We start from the raw sequence: 26,103 nt of genomic DNA on the forward strand, positions 1-26,103 counted from the left end.
CAAAACTGTATCTCATTGGAAGAAACATCACTTTGGCTACATTATTGTTCCCAATCTCAACTCACCTCTGTCTGTCACCCATATTATTGTGAAGATGGAAATTCACATCAAGTGCTTTGATGAGAGCTCAGCCTCGCTCAAAGCACATTGCCAACTGTGAACATCCTCAGTCCTTCAATCTTTTGGGATTCTCAATGTCCATATTTGTTAAAAACAAAATTCATAGGGAATTTTAACAGAAAATGTGGTCTACAAAGTGCTTTGGCACCTGAGTTACCTGCCCCAATGTGAAAGGGGATTCAGTGAAGCGGTGAGAGCACCTCAGGCCCTAGAGACAGAGCTGGTTGAATCCTGCCTCTGCCATTTTCAGATGTGTGACCCAAGCAAGTCACTTCTCTCTTCTGGGAAATGGGGAAAATATTAATACCTCCTGGGGCTGCTGTGAGGAGTAAATGAGATGATGTATACGAAGTGCTTAGCACAGAGCCTGCTGAAGAGCTCGATAGATGCTGGCTACTTTTGCTATTATTAATAATGATTTAGTAATGATGTCACTGTTGTTTCTACCCTTTGATAAGCTCATGGTAGCCTGCTCTAGGCCACTGATTCTCAATTATGCCCCCATCACTGGAGAGTCTCAAAGTTCTCCCAGGAGGTTACGCCCCAACGGAAAACGGCCACGTATGAGAATTTGCCAACGTACACTGATGGGGCACGTGTACATGTGGATGGTGTGAAGGCACAGCAAGGTCTAGAATCACAGCTCAGGACCACTGATTTACCTCTAATCCCCTCAGTTACCAGTCTGGCTCAAACACTGATAAAGCTCTTACACGACAGCAAATATAAAGGCAGCCTGAGGATTGTGTGTGGTTTTTCTGCAGGAGAAAAAACACATTACACTTAAGAAAAGTGCCTTCAAATCTGGATCCTTAGCATTTGTAATTCACTTCCGAATTACTTGGATTGTACCAAGGTAAGTTCCCCGGGCACACACTAAGCTTAAAAATTGGGACAGCTTCTTTCTAGCATACGTCTTAGGATCTTGGGAGATTTAAATATATGTTTCTCTCTTTTGTCTCCTATGATGCCTTCCCTCCTGCATGGGTTCTCCTGTGGGCACTGAAGTGGGAGCTGTTGTTGAAATCTTTGCCGCACTCCGTACACTTGTAGGGTTTCTCCCCAGTGTGGATTCTCTGGTGAATAATAAGACTGGAGCTCTGGTTAAAGCATTTCCCACACTCTCTGCACTTATAAGGCTTCTCTCCTGTGTGGATTCTCTGGTGGGTAATGAGGTTGGAACGGTCACGGAAGAACTTCCCACACTCCAGGCATCTGTAGGGCTTCTCTCCTGTGTGCACCCTCTGGTGTGTGATGAGCTTGGAACGCTCCCCGAAGCATTTCCCACAGTCTGTGCACTCATACGGCTTCTCCCCAGTGTGGGTTCGCTGGTGGTTGGCCAGCGTGGAGCTCTTACTGAAGCTTTTCCCACATTCAGCACATCCATATGGTTTCTCTCCCGTGTGGATTCTTTGGTGACTGATGAGGGCAGAACTCTTGGAGAAGCTTCTTCCACATTCAGAACACTGATAAAGTTTATCCCCTGAGTTGGTGCTTTGTGGTCCAGGAGAATTCAAGTTCTTACTGGCACTCTGAGTTTGTTCTGGAGATGTCTCCTCTGTTGAGTTCCTCCAGAGAGCACTAAAGGATGGGCTCTGGCCAGAGTTTTTCCCAGGCTCACCACAGTGATCAGGATTTCCTCCCAAGTGGATTCTCTGATGTTTCAGAAGGTTTGAGCTTTGGGCGAAGCTTTCCCAACACTCCCCACATTTATAGGGCTTTACCCTCGTGTGCGTTCTCTGGTGGGCGATGAGATTGGAGTGGTCACTAAAGCTTTTCCCACATTCAAGGCATTTGTAGGGCTTCTCTCCAGTGTGGATTCTCTGATGGGTATTGAAGTTGGACCGGTCACTAAAGCTTTTCCCACATTCAAGGCATTTGTAGGGCCTCTCACCTGTGTGTATCCGCTGGTGGGCGATTAACTGCGAATTCCGGCTGAACCGTTTCACGCACGTGTCACACTTGTAGGGTTTCTCTGCAAGGTACAGGCCTTGATGATCGATGAGTTTTTCTAAGTCCTCTTCAGAAGAACATTCTTCCCACTGATCCTGGGATGGATTTCCCCACTGCCCTTTACCTTCGTTTTCATTTTCACTGTCTTCCCCCCAATCATGAGGGTAGCAATCATCCTCTGCAGTACACTTTGATAAGGCTGCAGGCAAATCTTCAAAAATGTCCTGCTCTGAAATCTGGTCTTCATCCTCATGCCTCATCTCAAAACCTGAAAGAATGGACAGAAATGCATTCATTAGTTAGTGTCTATTTATACATCGGATCTTGTGTCTTGTGAATTTGGCTAACATGAATTTGTACTTATATTTTATATCTCACAGCTTATAAATGCGACTAACATGAAATTGATCAAGTTTCAGCGCACACATGCATTTCTGACCTGTAAAGCTTAGGAACAGAGTTTGGGACATGGTAACTCCACCAAGGGAGCCGTGAGCCCCAGCCCAGGCAGCCAGTTGTCAGTCTCCCTGGCCAGCTACCCTATCCCACTACTGAACAATGAACACTTTCTTCTCCTGGTACATTCAGTATGGCCTATGTCATACGAGATTGAATAAACTCTATAACTGCCCAGATGAATCCAAGTAAAATCTAGACTGACCGCTTTTCTTATTTAGGGGATTACACTAAGCTAGAGACTGGATAATCTCAGCGAAGCACAAATCCTTAACTTATTCAATTTCATTCTCTCTTTTAGTTCAGAGAAAAGAAATGAGACTGGCTTCCACACTCTCTCTGCATGCTTGCAGATTTTGTGGACATCTAATTACTCCAAGCTTACCAGTGTCTGGGGTTTTAGGACCTGGGGTTGGAGGTCTGACGGCATCTTCACCTGCCATTTCATCCCAGGCCTCCTGGTTGACAACCTGGGTACCACTCTCCCCAGAAGTAGGAAGACCCACTGCCTCCTTGCTGGTCCCCATGTCTCTAACCGCAGTCCGAGCCCTCATCAGCGAGTCCAGCTCCTCATAGAAGGGGCAGGTCCCAGGTGGGTGGCTGCTCTTGGCTTTTCGGTAGCTTCGAAGGAGGTTTTTGAATCTGTAGCGACACTGCTCCAGGGTCCGCAGGAAGCCCTGTGCACACAGCCGCTCTGCAATGGCCCGGTATACCTGGCTGTTCTGGTGACAAGTGTGAAGCTTCTCAGAGAATGGGGACTCACTGAGAATGGTCAGGAAGGCCTTGGTCTCCTCGTAGCCCCAGTGCACACCTGCTGTCAGGAGTGAAGAGTTCAGAATTGAGAGACTTGATGAGATTTGCCTAGGTCATAAGGGATTGGGGTCACCTGCCCTGCTAAACACCTAGGCACTTTGGAAATCGTCCACATGCCTGGCACACCAGCAAAGAATATATCCTTGTTTCTCAAGGCTGTGCCAGGGCTTCCCATCCCCACCCACTTCTAAGAGATTCTATTAACATTTAAGAGTCTTGGCTGAAGGGGAGGATTTAAGTGGCCATATTATACCAGGTGACCCATGTCCCTGGCTTCAGCTGATTGGTTCAAGGAAAGGCCTGTAACTGAGATACAAGACACTGTCTCTATACCCATTCAATACATGTGCTCTACTTACTTAATTTATTTATTTATTGGGGGTTTTATTGGTTTTTTTAAATTTTATTTATTTTTTTATACAGCACGTTCTTATTAGTTATCCATTTTATACATATTAGTGTATATATGTCAATCCCAATCTCCCAATTCATCCCACCGCCACCACCCCCCCTGCCACTTTCCCCCCTTGGTGTCCATACGTTTGTTCTCTGCATCTGTGTCTCAATTTCTGCCCTGCAAAACGGTTCATCTGTACCATTTTTCTAGGTTCCACATACACACATTAATATACCATATTTGTTTTCCTCTTTCTGACTTACTTCACTCTGTATGACAGTCTCTAGATTCATCCACATCTCTACAAATGACCCAATTTCATTCCTTTTTATGGTTGAGTAATATTCCATTGTATATATGTACCACATCTTCTTTAACCATTCGTCTGTCAATGGGCATTTGGGTTGCTTCCATGTCCTGGCTATTGTAAATAGTGTTGCAATGAACACTGGGGTGCGTGTGTCTTTTTGAATTATGGTTTTCTCTGGGTATATGCCCAGTAGTGGGATTGCTGGGTCATAGGGTAATTCCATTTTTAGTTTTTTAAGGAACCTCCATACTGTTCTCCATAGTGGCTGTATCAATTTATATTCCCACCAACAGGGCAAGAGGGTTCCCTTTTCTCACACCCTCTCCAGCATTTGTTGTTTGTAGATTTTCTGATGATGCCCATTCTAACTGGTGTGAGGTGATACCTCATTGTAGTTTTGATTTGCATTTCCCTAATAATTAGTGATGTTGAGCAGCTTTTCATGTGCTTCTTGGCCATCTGTATGTCTTCTTTGGGGAAATGTCTATTTAGGTCTTCTGCCCATTTTTGGATTGGGTTGTTTGTTTTTTTAATATTGAGCTGCATGAGCTGTTTATATATTTTGGAGATTAATCCTTTGTCCATTGATTCATTTGCAAATATTTTCTCCCATTCTGAGGGTTGTCTTTTCATCTTGTCTGTAGTTTCCTTTGCTTTGCAAAAACTTGTAAGTTTCATTAGGTGGCATTTGTTTATTTTTGTTTTCATTTCCATTACTCTAGGAGGTGGATCAAAAAAGATCGTGCTGTGATTTATGTCAAAGCATGTTCTTCCTACATTTTCCTCTAAGAGGTTTATAGTGTCCGGTCTTACATTTAGCTCTCTAATCCATTTTGAGTTTATTTTTGTGTATGGTGTTAGGGAGTGTTCTAATTTCATTCTTTTACATGTAGTTGTACAGTTTTCCCAGCATCACTTATTGAAGAGGCTGTCTTTTTGCCATTATACATCCTTGCCTCCTTTGTCATAGATTAGTTGACCCTAGGTGTGTGGGTTTATCTCTGGGCTTTCTATCCTGTTCCATTGATTTATATTTCTGTTTTTGTGCCAGTACCATATTGTCTTGATTACTGTAGCTTTGTAGTATAGTCTGAAGTCCAAGAGCCTGATTCCTCCAGCTCCGTTTTTTTCCTTCAAGACCGCTTTGGCTATTTGGGGTCTTTTGTGTCTCCATACAAATTTTAAGATTTTTTTGTTCTAGTTCTGTAAAAAATGCCCTTGGTAATCTGATAGGGATTGCATTGAATCTGTAGATTGATTTGAATAGTATAGTCATTTTCACAATATTGATTCTTCCAATCCAAGAACATGGTATATCTCTCTATTTGTATCATCTTTAATTTTTTTCAAGAGTGTCTTATAGTTTTCTGCATACAGGTCTTTTGTCTCCCTAGGTAGGTTTATTCCTAGGTATTTTATTCTTTTTGTTGCAATTGTAAATGGGAGTGCTTCCTTAATTTCTCTTTCACATTTTTCATCATTAGTGTATAGGAATGGAAGAGATTTTTGTGCATTAATTTTGTATCCTGCGACTTTACCAAATTCATTGATTAGCTCTAGTAGTTTTCTGGCGGCATCTTTAGGATTCTCTATGTATAGTATCATGTCATCGGCAAACGGTGACAGTTTTACTTCTCTTTTCCAATTTGTATTCCTTTTATTTCTTTTTCTTCTCTGATTGCCATGGCTAGGACTTCCAAAACTATGTTGAATAATAGTGGTGACAGTGGACATCCTTGTCTTGTTCCTGGTCTTAGAGAAAATGCTTTCAGTTTTTCACCATTGAGAATGATGTTTGCTGTGGGTTTGTCGTATATGGCCTTTATTATGTTGAGGTAGGTTCCCTCTATGCCCACTTTCTGGAGAGTTTTTATCATAAATGGGTGTTGAATTTTGTCAAAAGCTTTTTCTGCATCTATTGAGATGATCATATGGTTTTTCTTTTTCAATTTGTTAATATGGTGTATCACATTGATTGATTTGCATATATTGAAGAATCCTTGCATCCCTGGGATAAATCCCACTTGATCATGGTGTATGATCCTTTTAATGTGTTGTTGGATTCTGCTTGCTAGTATTTTGTTGAGGATTTTTGCATCTATATTCATCAGTGATATTAGTCTGTAATTTTCTTTATTTGTGATATCTTTTTCTGGTTTTGGTATCAGGGTGATGGTGGCCTCATAGAATGAGTTTAGGAGTGTTCCTTCCTCTGCAATTTTATTGAAGAGTTTGAGTAGGATGGGTGTTAGCTCTTCTCTAAATGTTTCATAGAATTCACCTATGAACTCATCTGGTCCTGGACTTTTGTTTGTTGGAAGATTTTTAATCACAGGTTCAATTTCATTACTTGTGATTGGTCTGTTCATATTTTCTATTTCTTCCTGGTTCAGTCTTGGAAGGTTATACCTTTCTAAGAATTTTGTCCATTTCTTCCAGGTTGTCCATTATATTGGCAAAGAGTTGCTTGTAGTAATCTCTTAGGATGCTTTGTATTTCTGGGGTCTGTTGTAACTTCTCCTTTTTCATTTCTAATTTTAATGATTTGAGTCCTCTCCCTCTTTTTCTTGATGAGTCTGACTAATGGTTTATCAATTTTGTTTATCTTCTCAAAGAACTAGCTTTTAGTTTTATTGATCTTTATTACTGTTTTCTTTGTTTCTATTTCATTTATTTCTGCTCTGATCTTTATGATTTCTTTCCGTCTGCTAACTTTGGGTTTTGTTTGTTCTTCTTTCTCTAGTTCTTTTAGGTGTAAGGTTAGATTGTTTATTTGAGATGTTTGCTGTCTCTTCAGGTAGGATTGTATTGCTATAAACTTCTCTCTTAGAACTGCTTTTGCTGCATCCCATAGGTTTTGGATCGTCGTGTTTTCATTGTCATTTGTTTCTAGGTATTTTTTGATTTCCTCTTTGATTTCTTCAGTGATCTCTTGGTTATTTAGTAACATACTGTTTAACCTCCATCTGTTTGTGTTTTTTATGTTTTTTTCCCTTAATTGATTTCTTATCTCATAGTGTTGTGGTCAGAAAAGATGCTTGATATGGTTTCAATTTTTTTAAATTTACTGAGGCTTGATTTGTGACCCAAGATGTGATCAATCCTGGAGAATGTTCCATGCGCACTTGAGAAGAAAGTGTAATCTGCTGTTTTGGGATGGAATGTCCTATAAATTATCAATTAAATCTATCTGGTCTATTGTGTCATTTAAAGTTCTTGTTTCCTTATTAATTTTCTGTTTGGATGATCTGTCCATTGGTGTAAGTGAGGTGTTAAAGTCCCCCACTATTATTGTGTTACTGTCAATTTCCTCTTTTATAGCTGTTAGCAGTTGCCTTCTGTATTGAGGTGCTCCTATGCTGGGTGCATATATATTTATAATTGTTATATCTTCTTCTTGGATTGATCCCTTGATCATTACGTAGTGTCCTTCCTTGTCTCTCGTAACATTCTTTATTTTAAAGTCTATTTTATCTGATACGAGTATTGATACTCCAGCTTTCTTTTGATTCCCATTTGCATGGAGTATCTTTTTCCATCCCATCAATTTCAGTCTGTATGTGTCCCTAGGTCTGAAGTGGGTCTCTTGAAGACAGCATGTATATGGGTCTTGTTTTTGTATCCATTCAGCGAGCCTGTGTCTTTTGGTTGGAGCATTTAATCCATTCTCGCTTAAGGTAATTATCGATATGTATGTTCCTATTACCATTTTCTTAATTGTTTTGGGTTTGTTTTTATAGGTCCTTTTCTTCTCTTGTGTTTACCACTTAGAGAAGTTCCTTTAGCATTTGTTGGAGAGCTGGTTTGGTGATGCTGAATTCTCTTAGCTTTTGCTTGCCTGTAAAGCTTTTGATTTCTCCATCGAATCTGAATTGGATCCTTGCCAGGTAGAGTAATCTTGGTTGTAGGTTCTTCCCTTTCATCACTTTAAGTATGTCATGCCACTCCCTTCTGGCTTGTAGAGTTTCTGCTGAGAAATCAGCTGTTAACTTTATGGGAGTTCCCTTGTATGTTATTTGTCGTTTTTCCCTTGCTGCTTTCAATTATTTCTGTCTTTAATTTTTACCAATTTGATTACTATGTGTCTCGGCGTGTGTCTCCTTGGGTTTATCCTGTATGGGACTCTCTGCGCTTCCTGGACTTGGGTGGCTATTTCCTTTCCCATGTTAGGGAAGTTTTTGACTATAATCTCCTCAAATATTTTCTTGGGTACTTTCTCTCTCTCTTCTCCTTCTGGGACCCCTATAATGCGAATGTTGTTGCATTTAATGTTGTCCCAGAGGTCTCTTAGGCTGTCTTCATTTCTTTTCATTCTTTTTTCTTTATTCTGTTACACAGCAGTGAATTCCACCACTCTGTCTTCCAGGTCACTTATCCGTTCCTCTGCCTCAGTTATTCTGCTATTGATTCCTTCTAGTGTATTTTTCATTTCAGTTTTTGTATTGTTCATCTCTGTTTGTTTGTTCTTTAATTCTTCTAGGTCTTTGTTAAACATTTCTTGCATCTTCTCGATCTTTGCCTCCGTTCTTTTTCTGAGGTCCTGGATCATCTTCACTATCATTATTCTGAATTCTTTTTCTGGAAGGTTGCCTACCTCCACTTCATTTAGTCGTTTTTCTGGGGTTTTATCTTGTTCCTTCATCTGGTACATAACCCTCTGCCTTTTCATCTTGTCTATCTTTCTGTGAATGTGGTCTTTGTTCCACAGGCTGCAGGATTGTAGTTCTTCTTGCTTCTGTTGTCTGCCTGCTGGTGGATTAGGCTATCTAAGAGGCTTGTACAAGTTTCCTCTCTACTTACTTTATGAATTGCCTTTTTAACAAACATGGGAACTGAGAATCCCTAAAGACATAAGTGGACTTCAGATAATCTTGCAATAGAGTCCAACTGAGGATCCCTTTCCTCTTTTGTGGAAGAAGGAAAAGGAGGTGGTCTATTTTCATTTCCTCTGCAGCTAAATGATGCAGCCAGGGAGGCAGCATGGTGGAGGAAAAACGAAATAAAATTGGAGGTGGGTTCCCTGGGCTCTGGTCTTGACACTTCACAGCTTGGGCTTCTGTGTTTCCACTTTTACAGGGACTGGGTGTTTCCCTAGCATCAGTTGTTCAAGTATATACTGTCATGATTTCTGCTATATCTATTAAATATTTCAATCAACATCTTTCTTTACCTAAATTTACTATTTGTGAAGTCACCTGTTGATGTGCTCATACACATTAAAATTAAAAGTTCACTCAGGTAACACTTATGATCATCCCCATACTACCAGTGACACACTCTGGGAAATACTGAATTAGTTCTTTAAGGTCGCTTAAGGTTTTAAAAGTGTTTGCTTCTTTTTGCACAGCAAAGGAAACCACCAACCAAAGGAAAAGACAAACTACTGAATGCAAGAAAATATTTGCAAATGATATGACCGATAAGGGATTAATATCCAACATATATTAAAAAGCATACATCAAAATAGCAAATAATTTTAAAAATGCGTAGAAGAACTGAATAGACATTTTTCCAGAGAAGAAGTGCAGGTGGCCAACATGCACATGAAAAGATGCTCAATATCGCTAATCATCAGGGAAATGGAAATCAAAGCTATAATGAGATATCACCTCACACCTGTCAGAATGGCTAGTAACAAATAGTCTACAAATAACAAATGTTGGCGAGGATGTGGAAAAAAGGGAACCCTAGTGTATACTGTTGGTGGGAATGTAAATTGGTGCAGCCACTGTGGAAAACAGTATGGAGGTGTCTCAAAAAAACTAAAAATAGAACTACCATGTGACCCAGCAATTCCACTCCTGGGTATATATCCAAAAAAACAAAGAAACTAATTTGAAAAGACACATGCACCCCAATACTCATAGCAGAACTATTTATAATTGCAAAGACATGGAAATGACCTAAGTGTCTGTCAACAGATGAATGGGTAAAGAAGATGTGGAATATATATATACAATGGAATACTACTCAGCCATAAAAAAGAACAAAATTTTGCCATTTGCAGCAACGTGAATGGACTTGGAGAGCATTATGCTAAGTGAAATAAGTCAGACAGAGAAAGATAAATACTGTATGTTATCACTTATATGTGGAATCTAAAAAATACAACAAACTAGTGAATATAACAAAAAAGAAGCAGACTCACAGATATAAGAGAGCAAACTAGTAGTTACCAGTGGGGAGGGGCAAATATAGGGGTGGGGAATGGGAGGTACAAACTATTAGGCATAAGATAAGCTCAAGGATGTATTGCACAACACGGGGAATATAGCCAAAAATTTTGTAATAACTGTAAATGGAAAGTAACCTTTAAAAATTGTACAAAAATTAAAAAAAAAAATTTAAGTGTTTGCTTCTATAACTAAGAAAACTCAAACAAGCAGAACTGATCATAGGAGAGAGAAGAGGAGCCTGAGGATGACCTACTCTAGCAGCATCACTCCAGACTGTGCCCTGAACTAGAGAGCAGAGGTTTGCTTGGTGAGAGGGTTGGAATCTGGATCCGATTAAGCCCCAATGTTCTTACCAATACGACTCTGGAGCAGAGCTGGGCCCCCTGGAATCCTGGGTCCGTGGACGAACTCTTCAGTGGCCAAGTGACTGTCATCACCATTACAGTCGTCCGTTGTTTCCTCAGGCTCCCAGCCCCCTTCCTCCTGCTCATCCACCTCCATGTCACTGTCCCCCAGCCTGGGGAGAGCCACAGCCTCTCCTGGGCCATCTGAGGCTCTGATGGCCGTCCGAGCCCTCACCAGGGCCTCCAGCTCCTCATAGAAGGGGCAGGTCCCCGGCGGGTGGCTGCTCTTGGCTTTCCGGTAATTCCGTAGGAGGTTTTTGACTCTGTAGCGACACTGCTCCAGTGTCCGCAGGAAGCCCTGTGCCCTCAGCCGCTCTGCAATGGCCCGGTACACCTGGCGGTTCTGGTGACAAGTCCGGAGTTTTTCAGAAAAAGGAGACTCACTCAAAATTGCCAGGAAAGTCTTAGTCTCCTCATAGCTCCAGTGCACACCTGATACTTTCACATCCTCCACGTCCCACTGATATCGTTCTTCCCAGGCCCTGGAATCCCTCCAGGCCAATGCCTGAGCTGGTTTTGTTTGCTCAGTATCCCAGCTGTAATCTGCAGGGTTCTTTTGTCCAGAATTTACAAGTCTTGGACCCCAAAATTCTGGTCCTTGCTCTTGCTGGGAGATGATGGTTGGTTTTGAAACTGGAACTCCTATACAAAAGGAAGAAGAGACATGATTAAGTGGAAATGATCTGTTGAGCAAAGCGTTTGTCTAAGAAGTCCTTGAAACATTTGCCTGCAAGAAACTAAAGAGAAATTCCCAAGCTAATCCCTTAAGAGGTCTGGAAGGAAAGGGAGAGGTAACTAGAGGTAACCTCATCAGAAATATATTGACCTGTATGCTTTGTTCATTTGCTTTTTGGTTGGCGTTATGAAATCCATCATGCAAAAGAGTGACTGTTACTGGTTCACAGATGGGCACATGCCCTAAATTAGCCAAATCAGAATAAATTTAACAGTTGGAGGAAAGGTTGTGTGTGGTGTGAGTCTCTCTTGCTAGGAACTTGAGGTCTCAAATGCCATTGGCATCTACCTTTTGCCTATGACAAAAAATAGCTTTAATATGAAGCTGACACAAAGAATGGCAGAGCAGAGAGAAGCAAAGAACCCAGGTCCGCTGTGAAGTTGCCGAGCCAATTTGTACTGTGGTTGGAGCACACCCTCCTCTGGACTTCCAATACTGTGAGAAAATAAATTTCCATATTTCTCAAAACACTTAGCTGTGTTTAAAGGACAGATGTCCCAATAGCTCCCAACCCCAGCAAATAGGAAAGCTTTAATTAAAATAAATATTTGAAGAAAACTAGATGAAAGAGTTTAGAGCTAAAAGAGGCTTAAGGATTCTCTAGTTCAGCATTTCCCAAAGGTTGTTCCTTTGAACACTATTTTCCCCAGATATCATGTGTAAAAAGGGCACACTTTTCATCATGTGTGAAAAGGATACACTGCCCAACAAGTAGCCAACAGCTCCTAGTGTCTTACTTTACTGCCGTGAGTCAGACCTGCCACTGTCTCTCTACCTTATCCCACTCTCACGTCTAACTCTCCTCTTACTGATCCCAGGCTCCACGGGGAAATGTTCATTATTGTTTGACTTCCTGTGAAAATGTGCCTAAAGAGAAAGGGGTCTGTGCTGGTCATATGGGCTTCAAGTATTTTGAGCCCTGTGATATTTATTTCTCATTGTGGTTTAAACACGTCAGTCTCCTGGGCTTAGTTCACTTGACTCTGCCCCGAGAGATGGACCTTGTTTGATGCTGAAAAGACTGGGTTTCTGGGCCAGCAGGCTGGGCGCAGCCCTGGGACGGTGGTGAATGTACTGAGGAAATAAAAGATAATGAGTGCTGAGGGGACAGGCTCTTGGCAGCCAGCCTGCCGGCCCAGAAATCCACTCCCCACACCCCCTCCCTGCTGCCACAGTGCTGGCCACAAAGAGCACATCTTCTCCCTAGGTCTGAAATTCCAGAGACTTCACAGAGCCATGAGTCTTAGGGAGTGATGAAACACTCCTTGGGAACTGAGTGTACCGGAAACCCAACCATATCTTATCCAGAGGGCACTGTTTCCTTACCCAGGGGCAGGCCGTTCCCACAGCTGTCTCCTGGGGGGTCCTTGCAGAATTCCTTCTCAGCGTGTCTGCCGGGACCCAGGGCTTCCTGCGGGATGTACAACAGAAGGACCTCAAATGTCACTGACCCTTCAAAACAGCTTGGGAGTCCCACCATGCCCCAGGAAATATAATGGACACAGCGATACCATGTGTGAGGCTAGAATCCTAAGGAGCAGCTTGACCCAGGAGAGACCCAGCAGACGGGGGATGAGGGGCAGAGGCTCGCACCCTGCACCCGACAGCAGGGCAGAGAGAGAAGAGAGGAGCAGGGCAAGGGCACAGGAGAAGTAATGACAGGAAAGGAGGAACAAACAGCAGCTTACCTGGGACTCCACTGTCACCTCCCAATCTCCAACGCTCCCCATCTTTGGTAGAGTAGGGACTCGGGGAGTGAGGACAGCTGAGGAGGAGAAAATATCTCTGAAACCCAAGCTCTGGTTCCCAAAAAACTACCTCCCTCTCAGGTCCAGCTTTCCTAAAGCCTTGCTTGGATCAAACTGAGACTAATCCTGTAGCCAGTGCAGACTTCCACTTTCTTTCCTTCTAGAGTATCTAGCTCCTAAGTTGCCATGTGTGAGATGTCAGCCCCGAACTCCTACGATCACCAGCCTGCCCCAGGCCCAGACTGAACCTGCTACATGATTCAGCTACAGTGGGGTATGCTAATATCATTGGGAGCTTCATCTTCTTACTTCTCAGGGTGTCCATCAGACACTATTGTAGCCCTTGCCTTGAATTCTGCATATCCCTCCTCAGGCACCCTTCCTCACCCCCACCCTTTGCCCCTCTTCCCTGATGGTCCCTGACTCTTGGTACTCACCACTCTCTTTCAAGGGCTGTGGTGCCATCTTGGTGTCTAGATGCTTGGGAAGGTCAGGACATGGATTCTTCACCCACTGCTTCTGGGACTGTCCCTCGGGCCAGTGATCTGCTGGCCACAGCTGGAAGCTCTGAGATTCCTTCATTGTCTTTAAGGACCTGGTCTCTTCTGCATACAATTCCAGTTCCTACACACAGACAGCCAAAATTCCCAACCGTAAGTTCAATAACTGGTAGGGCAGGGCATGTTCTTTTGAGTACAGCTGTGGTTCAGAGGTTAACAGGTTCTTTTTAAAAACCAAAGATGGCTTAACGTTTGACGACAAAGCCATCAGACTAACTTCAATAAACATACCAGCATTTATACCACCAAATGAGTACTTTCTATTCAACACAGAAAGGCTATACAAGTGTCTAAATGAGGCCACTACTACTCAAAACATTGTTGAATCATAACAAGATAAATTATGTAAAATTTTTGTGACATTAAAAAAAAAGATAAAAGTTAACCAGGTATATGTTAAAAGGCAAAAGGAAGCATAAAAGCAGATACAACTATAACTCTAAATGTAATTGCTCTAAATATTCCTGCTGAAAGGCAAAGACAATTTTAAAATGAAATGAAAGAATGTGCTGTTTCAGAAAGGCACATCCGATCTCAAAACAGAAAGATACACAGAGATAAGGCACTGTAACGCAAAAAGAAAACAGAAGTGGCAATTTTAATCTCAATGTAGAAGTTTAGGCAAAAAAGTACTCAGATATGGAGAATATACATACAATAAAAGGAAATAATCAATTAAGAGATAACATTACCCAATTCAGCTCTAGCAATCATAAAGCTAATTTCTTAACTCTCTCTCAATTGGTTCCAGATTCAGAGGTAGTGGTTGAGATGTTATTTCCTGGCCCTAAAACCCCAACAATATAACAATCTCATTGTGTCATAGAAACACCTAACTTTAAAAAAAGTATTACAGTTTTTTCAATAGGCATTTTCAATACTCACATGGTTCAAAAATAGAAAATATACACAAGGATATAATCAGTGAAAATATCCCATCCCCACCTGTCTCCATTCCACCTGCCCAGTATCTTCCTGGACTCCTCACCACAGGTAAACACGGTTCTTCTGCATCCTTTCAAGTTTCTTTATATACAAGCAACTGTAAATATATATTCTTATTTTTCCCCATTTTTATACAAAAGATAGCAACTATATATATACATTGCCCTGAACCTTATTTTTTTTTACCCAAAATAATATCCATCTTCATCAAACTTTATTATTGAGTTTGCCAAACTTCACTCCAAAAATCTTTTGGCCAATCTGAAAACTCAAATCCGCTCTCACAGAGAGGAATTTTATCTTTGAGAAGATATATAAGAATGGGCCATGATCATCAAAAGCCATTCCCAATGAGGGGACCCACCAATGTCCTGTGTGGTTCACAGAGAGAAAACACCTGTTTATCAACATTTTAAGAAAATAATAACTTTGTGTTCAAGATAAAAATAACTTTGTTATAGTTACAATCTTATAACCCACAGAAGTACTGTGGACTAGACCCAACAATAATCCTCAATCCCAGCCCTAGCTCCTCCAACTATTGCTACACCTAAGCAAAGATTCTTATTCCATGGATGGTCATTGTAGACACAGAAAGAAGTAGATTCAAGTGACAATCAGGAGGCAAAAATTCAGTAGGATATTGGTTGGGGTAAGGTGAATTAAGAATCCATCAAATGTGGTACATATATACACTGGAATACTACTCAGCCATAAAAAAGAATGAAATAATGCCATCTGCAGCAACATGGATGCCACTAGAGATTATCATACTAAGTGAAGTAAGTCAGAAAGAGAAAGACAAATACCATACAATATTACTTATATGTGGAATCTAAAATATGACATAAATGAACCTATCTACGAAACAGAAACAGACTCACAGACATAAAGAACAGACTTGTGGTTGCCAAAGGGAGGGGGGTTGCGGGAGAGATGGATTGGGAGTTTGGGGTCAGCAGATGTAAACTATTATATATAGAATGGATAAACAACAAGGTCCTATGGTATAGCACAGGGAACTATATTCAGTATCCTTTGATAAACCATAATGGAAAATAATATAAAAAAGAATGTATGTGTATATATATATATATATATATATATATATATATATATATATATATATATATATATGAGTCACTTTGCTGTAGAGCAGAAATTAACACATTGTAAATCAACTGTACTTCAATTTTAAAAAATTCATCAAAAATGCCTGTGCACCACACTAACACCTGCACATGGATGTGTATAGCCACTTTATTCATAATTGCCAAAACTTGGAAGCAACCAAGAGGTCCTTGAGTAGGTGAATAGACAAATAAACCATGGTACATCCAGACAATGGAATATTATTCAGCACTGAGAAGAAATGAGCTATCAAGCCATGAAAAGGCATGGAGGAACCTTAACGCACATTACAAATTGAAAAAAGCCAATCTGAAAAGGCTATATACTGTATGATTCCAACTATATGATTGATATTCTGGAAAAGGCAAAACTATGAAGATAGTAAAAAGATCTGTGGCTTTGTGGTTGCCAGAAATTAGGAGGAAAGGAGGGATGAATAGGTGGAGCACAGACGATTTTTAGGGCAGTGAAACTATTCTGTACAATATTATAATGGTGGACACATGCCGTTATACATTTGTCCACATCCATAGAATGCACAGCACTCAGAGTGAACCCTAATGTAAACATGGACTGTGGGTGATGACAATGCTCAGGGACTGTAGCAAATGTACCACCGTGGTAGGGGACGCTGACAGTGGGAGAGGCTGTGCATCTGTGGGGCAGGGGGTGAGTAAGAACTCTGTACTTTTTTTTTTAATAAATTTATTTATTTGCTTTTATTTTTGGCTGTGTTGGGTCTTCGTTGCTGTGCGCGGGCTTTGTCTAGTTGCGGCGAGCAGGGGCTACTCTTCGCTGCAGTGTGCGGGCTTCTAATTGTGGTGGCTTCTCTTGTGGAGCACGGGCTCTAGGCACATGGGCTTCGGTAGTTGTGGCACATGGGCTCAGTAGTTGTGGCTCGCGGGCTCTAGAGCGCAGGCTCAGTAGTTGTGGCGCACGGGCTTAGTTGCTCCGCGGCACGTGGGATCTTCCCGGGCCAGGGCTCGAACCCATGTCCCTAGCATTGGCAGGCGGATTCTTAACAACTGTGCCACCAGGGACGCCCAGAACTCTGTACTTTCTGTTCAGTTGTGCCACAAAACTAAAATTGCTCTAAAAATTAGCCTTTTTTCTTTTTTTTTTTTAACCTGATGGGGAGAGGGGCTGTGCAAGAGGGTGATGACAGAATAAACAAGCTCAAAATCACAAAATAGCAAAGCTGAAAGATTTTTTTAAGGAAACTATTTTAGAGGCCATTTAGACAGCAACCCTTTTCAGGTAGTGGTTCTCTTTGAGGAACATAGTTAATGTATTTTATTCCATTACTAAGACTTGGGAAAATTTTACCTGCAGAGACTGTAACCAACCTTACAATGTAAGATCACAAGCTACAGCATATGTGCCTAGGGGGAAAAAACAAGCTTCTCTGCTACTTATCCATTTGTTTTGACATTTGTGAGTACTCAGGAGCAGGTAGAAAAGTTAAAAAATGAAAATAAAAGTCACAGAAGAAAAAAACACATTATAGAGAAGATTCCGTTACCCCCCCTTTTTTTTTTTTTCAATTTTAGAAACAGTTCAACCTTTGCTCAGTTCACAGGGGTATAATTTGAGAACTTCTAGTCTAGTCCAACCCTCTCATTGTACAGATGAAGAATTATAAAGACCTTGATTTAAGTCAATTCTCATCTCCGGGTTTCAAGTTCTTCATCTTCTAGCTCTGAAGCCCTAAGATGTCCATATGTTTCTTCACTGCCACTTAAAACAAACAGCTGGTTTCTTTAAAAGAAATAATCTGGGAGGGTGCAGTAATATATTAAAATAAGGTATACTCTCTCATATTTAGGTCTCTAACTTTAAATATTATGCTTTCTGTACCTTCAATCAGTTTGTAAAGGAATCCAAAAAGCGAAGCCACAGACCTTAAATCTTTCTGGCCCCTAGTCTCACATCTGTATAGAGCTTTACTTTTTACAACGTACAGAAAACCCCTACTGTGCACAGGGGTATGTCCTCAAACCTATGATTTCCCCCAAAGAAATGTGATTAAGTAAAATATCGCAAGAATTACTGACTGTATAAGAAGTGGAAGCACCAAGGGTATGTTGAGATCAAGGCTCTGTGTGGCTGGCTCAGCCCACAGCCGGCTGAAGGGCTTGTTCTACAAGTATCAGCTTTGAAGCAGGATTCAAAATTTGTGTTGTAGCAAAATTATAAATTATTACCATGGGCTTTCAGGGTCTCTTGCAAATTGTTTAAACTGTGAATGTTAAATCCACAATACTTTCCCTTATCTCAGCTCTACAACTTCTATACATTTGGACAGGTTACTTACCTGGATCTGCTGAACCATTTGAAAAAATGGCCATGATAACAGCACCTACCTTACTGGGTTGCTGGGTTGATTAGACAGATGAGCAATACATACAGAAAGCTTAGAACAGTGTCTGACGCACAGTGAGTGCTCAATAAATGTCAGTTAATATCTCATTTGAGCCTCATGACTCAGAGATATTTCAATTCCCATGGTTTGCAGATAAGGCATCTCTCATGTAGTAGAAAGAACAATGAACTTGGAACGTAAGGATCTGGGTTTAGGCTCTGGTTCATACTGATGGAGCCTTGTGAGCCACCTGACTTTGGGGGCCTTAGTTTAATCTATAAGATGAGGACAATAATGATATTTCTATCTACCTACATTACTGCTGTAGGCATCCAAAGAGATCACATATGTCAAAAGATTCTGCTAAGTATAAAAAACACAATACAAATTAAATGTACTGTGAATATGGTACTGAGAGGCAGCTTAGAGCAGTGGTTACAAATCCTGGCTTCAGAATCAGACTGCCTGAATTCAAATCCTGCCTCTACCATCTAGTAGCCAGTGACCTTGAGCCAACTACCTTGCTCTCCCTTGCTTCAGTTTCCTTATGGGTAAAATTAGGCTAATGGTATCTATCTCATTTAACTGGTGACAGGATTAAATGAGTTAATACATGGAAAGCACTTAGAATAGTGCCTGGTACATGGTAGTGTTCAATAAATGTCAGATGCTTGATAATATTATTATTGTGGTTTTGGCAATTATCAACCTAGCTGCAGCCCCACTACCTTGCCTGACCTGTTCCTTGGAGAACAGACTATTTGCCTCACCCGCTGTCCCGCGGCCCGCGCCTCTCGGTGCCAATCCTCCACCAGGGCCACCGCCTCCTCGCCGCTCTCAGGGTGGTGCGCCTGTACCCAGGCCTGGACCTCCCTGGGTAAGATAGTCAGGAACTGCTCCAGCACCAGCAACTCCAGTATCTGCTCTTTGAGGCGGATCTCCGGCCTCAGCCAGTGACAGCAGAGTGCCCAGAGCTGGCTGAAGGCCTCGTGGGGTCCCGCCGCATCCCTGTACTGGAACTGCCTGAAGCGCTGGCGGGAGGCCTCAGGGCCCTGGACAGGGTCATGGTCCTTCTCCCGGGGTTGGGAGTCTGGTCTCCACGAGTCCTCCTCCAGCTTGACAATCAGGAGTTCTTCAGGCTCTGGTAGCGGGGAGGCCTGGGCCCCAGCTTCCAGGGCTACAGCCATGGTCTCTCCTGGACACCTCCCTTCACCTGGGCCGTCCTTGTCCAGCGTCTTCCTGCATCTGTAGTGTGTCCTCAAGGGGCTCCTGGGAGAGGAAACGCTCCCCCAGGCTCTGAAGGCAGAAAGACAAGGGACAGTGTGAGCAAGAGGACCAGGAGCCTCCCCTTCCCCACTCCCCACACACCTTCCACTGCTTTGCATGGGGTGGGACTGCTAAGAAACGCCCTTTCCCATAAGCAGGAAGTTAGTCCACAATCTGCCACCAAACCAGCAGCCAGCACACCTTGGAGGAAGACAGCACAGTATTAAATCCTCTGGGACACCCTAAACGCCTTAGCTGGGCATCAAGGCTGCCATGATTGGTCCCAGCCCAGCCTTCCTCTCTCTACATGTGTCCCAAGTCTGACCTTCCCTCAAGTTGGGTTCCAAATGTCACCCCCTCCATAAGGTCTTTCTTCCTGGCCCTTAAGCTTTCCTCTAAGGGTGCTCTCCTTGCAAAATCCCTCACTCTACACTCTCCCTCGGTCATCCCACCCATTTGCCATTTTTCACCATCTCCAAACTGAGGACTCCCAAAACTCTAGCCGAGACCTGTCTCCAGACTCCAAAGTCCAACCACCTACAAGGCATTTCCACTTGACTCTTTCTTAGGCACCTCCAACTCAATGGGTCAAAAACTGAATTCATCATTTTCTCTTGAAAACCTTTCCCTCTTCTGGAGCTCTCCATCCAGTGAAGGCACCACCTTCCATCAAGGTACCCATGCCAGAAATGTGGTGATCATATTTTTCCAAGATTCCCCACATCCATTCATCACCAAGCTGGGTCTTCTTGGCCTTCTCAGCATCTCCATCCCCAGCCTGTGTCACCTCCTTGTCCAAAATAACATCATGCTTTCACTTGATCAGCCCCCTAACTCATGTCCCTGCCTTCACTCCCCTCACCCCAACCCCTAGTCCATTCTTCACACAACCAGATGAGATCAAAATCTGACCATGTCACTTCCCTGCTAAACACCCTCCACTGACCTCCCATTGCCCTCAGGATAAAGGGCAAGCCTTGCCCAAGTCTCCACCTCATCTCTTGACCACGCTCCCCCTTAGCAGGGTGTTTCAGGCACGGCTCGTGGCTCCTGCATCGGGCTGCCCTCTGAACCCTCCCACACGCGACCATCTCCTTTGGGAACAGTCTCGTCCCTTTCTTCACGTAGCTGTCAGCTGAAATTGTACTTTTTCCAAGCAGCCCTCCCTGTGCCCTGAAACAAGATTCAATCCTCAGCCACACGCTCCCATGCCACCTTAGGTGTTCTCTACCATTACCCTCATCATACTTTATCGTAATTATCTTACCCACTAGATCATACGCTTCCTAAGGGACCTAGCACAGCACTCAGCACACAGAGGAAGCACTCAATAAACAGTGAAATAATGGTCAACTGATAACGGCGATGGGTCATGAAGCAAGGATTATAATTAATCACTTTCTAGATTAAAAAACAGAGAATGACCTTCTTGCTGATGTCAAAAGGAATTCTTTTCTCCTCTTTATTTCCATCTCTGTGACACTTCCCATGTTCTACATTGTACTAGAGGGCTGTGTGTACACATGTGTGTCCCCAGAAAGATTACAGCCTCACTGAGGGCAAGGAATATAGCTCACTTTTTTTTTCACACGCCTCCCCTCCGCCACCCCACAGTAAGCAAGGTGCACTAAACACAGGAGGCTCTCAGTAAATGCTTATTGAGTGAACGCCTGGGGGTTGCTTCTTTTACACAATGAAGACTCTGACCGACACTCATGCTGGGTTATCTGGAAAAATGAGCTCTCTGTGTCACTCCCAACAGATATAGATAACATTAAAAACGCCCACTCACAGGAGGCTATTAGCTGCTTCCAAGTGGGAATGACACAGCTGAATTGAGAATGGAGGGAGGGTGATATTTCGATTTTAGGCCATCTGACTGGACTGTCTGGAAACAGGCAAGGGTGATGAAAAACAAAGGCTTGTCCTAAGGACCTCCACACACATAGGGAGAGGCTAGGAACACAACTCATGACCACCTGGCAACTTCCTGCTTGTCCTTCAGCTACCAGCTCAATGTCACCTCACCTGTTAAGAGTTTCTTGACATGCCCTTGTCATGCCCAGCTCCCATCCCCACTCTCCAAAAATCACCTCCCCTCATCCTGTGTGCCCAAAGCACTTGGCACGTACCTCTAACATAGGTGTTACCTGACACTATTGTAGTTACCTGTTCTTACATCTGACAGTCCCATTAGATTGTACTGCTAGAGCCACTACTGTATCTTACCCATTTCTGTATCCACAGTGCCCAACCCAGTGTCCGATAAATAGCAGGGCCATCGGAAATTTTGCCTTTTATTAAAATGGTAAATCGGGTACATCAAAAGCCTAATGGGCTATGGAAGGTCCATAACTTACATTGAGCTAAAGAATTAACCTTTCATGAAATTTCTTTTTTAACCACACCTTAATCATGCACTAGTCCAAACACATTTGCATCACTGTCTCACGTGAAGACTAATTCGCCAGTCATCTGCAGAGTCCCACTGTGGACCCTGCACTGCACTGGGAGCTAAAGCGCCAACAGTGAGTAAGACAAACAGTCTCCACCTTCATCAAAGTTACAGTCTAATGAGAGAGACAGTCAATAAAGCAAGCAAAGAAGTGTATGCTCCTGCACAGAGTGAACACGAACAAAAACAGGCAATTAGTAGCCCCACCAGGCCCAAAGATTCTCAGATAATAGGTATTTTCTTCTGGGAATACTTGAAAGTTGCAAAGGTTAGTTTCAAATACAATCTGAAAGATTTTTCTGCTACTCTCTTAGACAAATATGAATAGCAGTCTAGCCACAGAGGGAGGTCAACATAGTCAGCAAAGCAGACTTCACACAGAGCTGACAGAGGAAAAATGGACAACGGCATTCCTCAGTCCTGAGACTACCAGAAATATGGGGGCTCACAAGGATCAGCAACCTCAAAGAGTATCCATTTATTCAGTGCCCACGGGGTGCCAGGCTTGGTGCTAAGTGTTCTACACTCACGATCTCACTGAATCTTCCAGGCAAGCAGCTGAAGAGTCATTAGTGTTGAGTTGACTTACACTGATCTGTAACTTACACACACTAAATTACATACAAACACCAGAAAGAGAAGGAAAGGACATAATTTAAATAGTGCAGCCAGCTCCATTCACGATGTGTCTATTCCAGAGCACGTGGTGATGATACCCATGACTCTGCTGGTCCCCAGATTGACTGAGCTCCCCCCAGCCTCTTTCCACTGAGAGTGAGCAGGGTGCCTCTCATACACTGTGGTCACTAAACACAAGCCAACTCTTTCATCTAACGTTCAACCAATAAACCCCAGCTGTGCTATTAGCTTATTAAAAGACAGCATGTTGGTTTCTAAATGGATCCTAGCCAAAGGATTTTCAAGCTGACTGTGATTTTTGGCTAAATGTGATTTTCACCTTCTGTGCTGACGTTAGAATATGATTAGCCCGTAAGGTATGACTTCACTATGTCCCCAATTCACATATCGGGGACTGAGCTTCTATGAAGAAGATTCATGTGAGGTTCCACAACCAGCAAGTGGTAGAGATGGGATCTAAGCCCAGTTTTCTCCAGTCATTTTTCTTAACCATCACACAGAGCCTCCTCTAGGTTGGCCAGTATTCCAAACCCCTGAGAAGATGGTATGCAGAGTGCAAAGAACATGAAGGCCGGAGTGAGCAGATCAGGGTTCCAGTTCCACTCCTGCCTTTCACCAGCTGTGTGACTTTGTACAGGTCATGTAGCCTCGGCAGCTGCCTATCTAGACTGCAGCTTACAGCCAGACTCTACTCAGCAGCTGCCCCAGGCTCCCCAATTAGTAAGATGGGAGCACAGCAAAGAAACAGGGAGACTAGAATCAATGGTTACAAATTTAAATGGCTATGGGTCAGGCAATGTAAATGAGTACACGAGTGGAGTGGGGACTGCGGCCAACTACAGAGCACCAGGACGCACATTGGCCCAGTGTTCCCAGGCCTTCCAACTCTTCCCAGAGAAGCTAGAACTCTGCAATTCTAAATGTTGGCAACCAACTCAAAATTGTTTCAAACACCATAAGGATTAAATAGAGGATGATGGTAGGCTTCATTCAGCATGGGCTGTCACTTTGCCACCTTTCAGCTAAATGATCTCAAAGGTCTCTTCCAATAGCCAGGAAGACCTAGAAAGGGTACAGATTCCTCTCAGCAATGAGGGATCTGCCATCAAAGCCAGGATCCCTTCATAAACCCAGGGAAGCTGAGGGGCATCCTGGCTCCTGTGGATGTGGACATGGTTAGTGGGGTGCCAGCGAACAGTGGGCTGGAAGAGAAGCTCTGCCCCAGTCCCATGGGAAAGGTCAAGACTAGTCTGTGACCTCCAAAAAGAAAGAAACTGGGAGTTCCCGAAGGCTATCAAGCTCACTTGGCTGACGGTCCAGGCTACTGCTTAAAGCAGCCTGACCTTACACTTAAGGGCTTAAACCAGGGAGAGCAAATAGGATTCATTTAAGGCACCAACTTCAGTCAACTGTGCTAAGGACTCTGAATCCCATGTGAGTATGTGTTGTGACCAATGAGTTGTGACTTCCAGACACAAGAGGGGGAGTAGCAGCACACATTCTGTGTATTTGTCACCCCTGCTTAAACTCCCATAGGCACTGAATCAGCTTCCAGCAAAGACGGCCCTGACAGGCAGGAGAAGACTAAAGCTCACACCCCTGGAAATCCACTGGATGAAGCAGTTTTCAAGCCTGGTATAGCAAAGCTCACCCTGGATGGTCTTTATTCACATATTCATCAAGCATTTACTGACTTACTTGATTTACATCAAGTACTTACTACTCTGGGCTGGGCAGTGGGGAAATGGAGGTGATGCAGAAACTGTTCCTGTCCTGGAGATGCACACAGTATAGTGGAAGAGACAAAAAAGGAAAAAAAAATCACAGATAATTATGATCAAATGTGGTTAAATGCAATAAAAGAGGTCTGTGGGAGCTGGGGTGGGGGGTGACTTGAACAAAGTAACCTTGAGTAACCTAGAACAAAGAATGGTTCTCTCAGCAGAGAATGGGGGGTGGGGGAGTGTATTCTCAGCAGACAGAACAGCATGTATAATGGTGGAAAACCAAACAGCCTCCCCGAGATATGGGGATAACCTTGACAACACGAAGATTAGGCTGGAAAGGGAGTTCATGAAGGGTCTTGAACGTCAGGCTAAGGTGTTCAGACTTAATTCCATAGGTGATGGGAGTTAATGAAGCTTTTTAAGGAGAAGGCCAAATCTGATCTGGGTTCAATAGATCACGGTAGCTACAATGTGTTTGTCCAAACTGGGGAGGTGAAAAGGTGTAGGCTTCAGCAAAAACCCTGACAAAGAAATGTCTCAAGATACATTAAGGAAATTGAAAGATTTGAATATTCCTGGATGTGGAAGAATGCAAGAGGAATCACAGGGCTCCTGGTAAAGTGGATGTTGGTACCATTCACTTCCATCAGGCAGAAGGAAAGAGGTGCAGGTTTGGGGAGGAACACAACAGCCAGTCCCACCCACTGGGTTCCAGAGGTCAAGACCATTAGAGAAAGTGTACGGGGGTATCAACCCAGATGTTTGTTTTAGATGAGCAGGTAGAGGCTGGAACACTATTTTTAAGGTCCGGCTTCATGCTCAGGCCCACTCACCTTCACTTCTTGTAGGGCCCCAGAATCCTGTATCCTTCCCTATAAGGTCTTCAGACCCTTCCTTCCACCTTCAGAACCTCTCCCGGTCCCCTCACCTACACACCTTTCTAAGAACCTCCACTCCCAGGGCCTTCCATCTCCCTCCTCATCCCCGACCCCTCTATGACCCTTTCCATCTCCGGACGCTTCATCCTCTGACCGCCCCTCACCCCCACCCCAAATAAAAGCTTCTTTCTCCCCTCTCACCTTCCCCGGCCCCCCATGACACCACCACCTCCTAAGTCTCCAGCCTAGAGCCTTGAGTCTCAGCTGCCCCCGCCCCGCCACCCGGACTCACCCACCGAGACACCCACTTCACAACAGGGCGGAAGTGTTCCAGGGCTCGCGCAGGGAATACTGGGACGCGGAGTCCGAACGGCGCCACCCCGGGAATGGAGCGTCTGGGACTACAACTCCCAGAAGGAACCGCGGGAGCGCCGGTGGGCGGCACCCACCGCTTGCCGCCTTTCAGATGCCGTCAGCCAATAGATGCGTCGTCTCCTCCGGGTCCCCGGCACCGGAACAAATCGGAACAGAGTCTAAGCGTGAGGGCGGGGCCTGTTGTGATCCCGGTCCTTTCCACAAGCTCCGGGGTAACGTCACCGCCCAGTGGGCGGGCATTCAAGGAGAAGGGGCGGGGTGTATTGAAGGGGCGAAGGGAGAACCCGAGGCCCTGGAGAGATCAAAGCAGAAACAGTAAGAAATAAGGGAGAGAGGGTGACTAGAGGTGACCAGACTGGTGGGCGGGAGAGAGTTGAACAATTGTAGGTTCAATTTCCAGCTCACAGTTAAGCTGCGTAACTTTGGATCAATTGAGAACCTCGCTTTCTTCACCTGGGAAGTGAGGATAATAATAGCATCCATGTCGCTGGGTTTTTGTGAGGCTTACTGGGATAATACACCTAAAACATTAGCTCAGAACTTGGGTCCTAATAGCGAATATTAGCTATTATTATGTAAATCAGTTAGTATGGAACTTGGCACTTCCTGGGTGTTGGAAGAATGTTAATCGTTATTAGAATAATAATAATCA

General features: G+C 43.5%; 1 protein-coding gene across 2 annotated transcripts; it reads right to left on the reverse strand.

Annotated features, from left to right (window-relative positions):
- Positions 1–940: 940 nt before the first annotated feature.
- On the reverse strand, positions 941–25,407 carry ZSCAN20 (zinc finger and SCAN domain containing 20). Of its 2 annotated transcripts, XM_061186831.1 has the most exons (8): positions 25,369–25,407; positions 18,882–19,407; positions 13,551–13,737; positions 13,054–13,130; positions 12,692–12,776; positions 10,579–11,271; positions 2,915–3,343; positions 941–2,341 (listed from the first exon to the last, which is right to left on the reverse strand). In XM_061186831.1, exons 2-8 carry the CDS (start codon positions 19,296–19,298, stop codon positions 1,083–1,085), a joined length of 3,147 nt encoding a protein of 1,048 aa, XP_061042814.1. In that variant the 5' UTR covers positions 19,299–19,407; positions 25,369–25,407; the 3' UTR covers positions 941–1,082. The 2 variants fall into 2 exon arrangements, with proteins under 2 accessions (XP_061042814.1, XP_061042813.1); XM_061186830.1 differs by lacking the exon at positions 2,915–3,343.
- Between the last annotated feature and the right edge of the window lie 696 nt (positions 25,408–26,103).

The sequence above is a fragment of the Eubalaena glacialis genome, chromosome 3 (genome assembly GCF_028564815.1).
Source record: "Eubalaena glacialis isolate mEubGla1 chromosome 3, mEubGla1.1.hap2.+ XY, whole genome shotgun sequence".
NCBI lineage: Eukaryota > Metazoa > Chordata > Mammalia > Artiodactyla > Balaenidae > Eubalaena > Eubalaena glacialis.

Excerpts from the sequence above, each read along its gene's own strand:
- ZSCAN20 (XM_061186831.1), bottom strand. The coding sequence starts at position 19,298 with ATGGCTGTAGCCCTGGAAGCTGGGGCCCAGGCCTCCCCGCTACCAGAG. Across the intron at positions 13,738-18,881 it reads CGCGGGCCGCGGGACAGCGG|GAACTGGAATTGTATGCAGA; the intron begins GTGAGGCAAATA and ends GTCTGTGTGTAG. Across the intron at positions 11,272-12,691 it reads TGGGAACGGCCTGCCCCTGG|GAGTTCCAGTTTCAAAACCA; the intron begins GTAAGGAAACAG and ends CCTTTTGTATAG.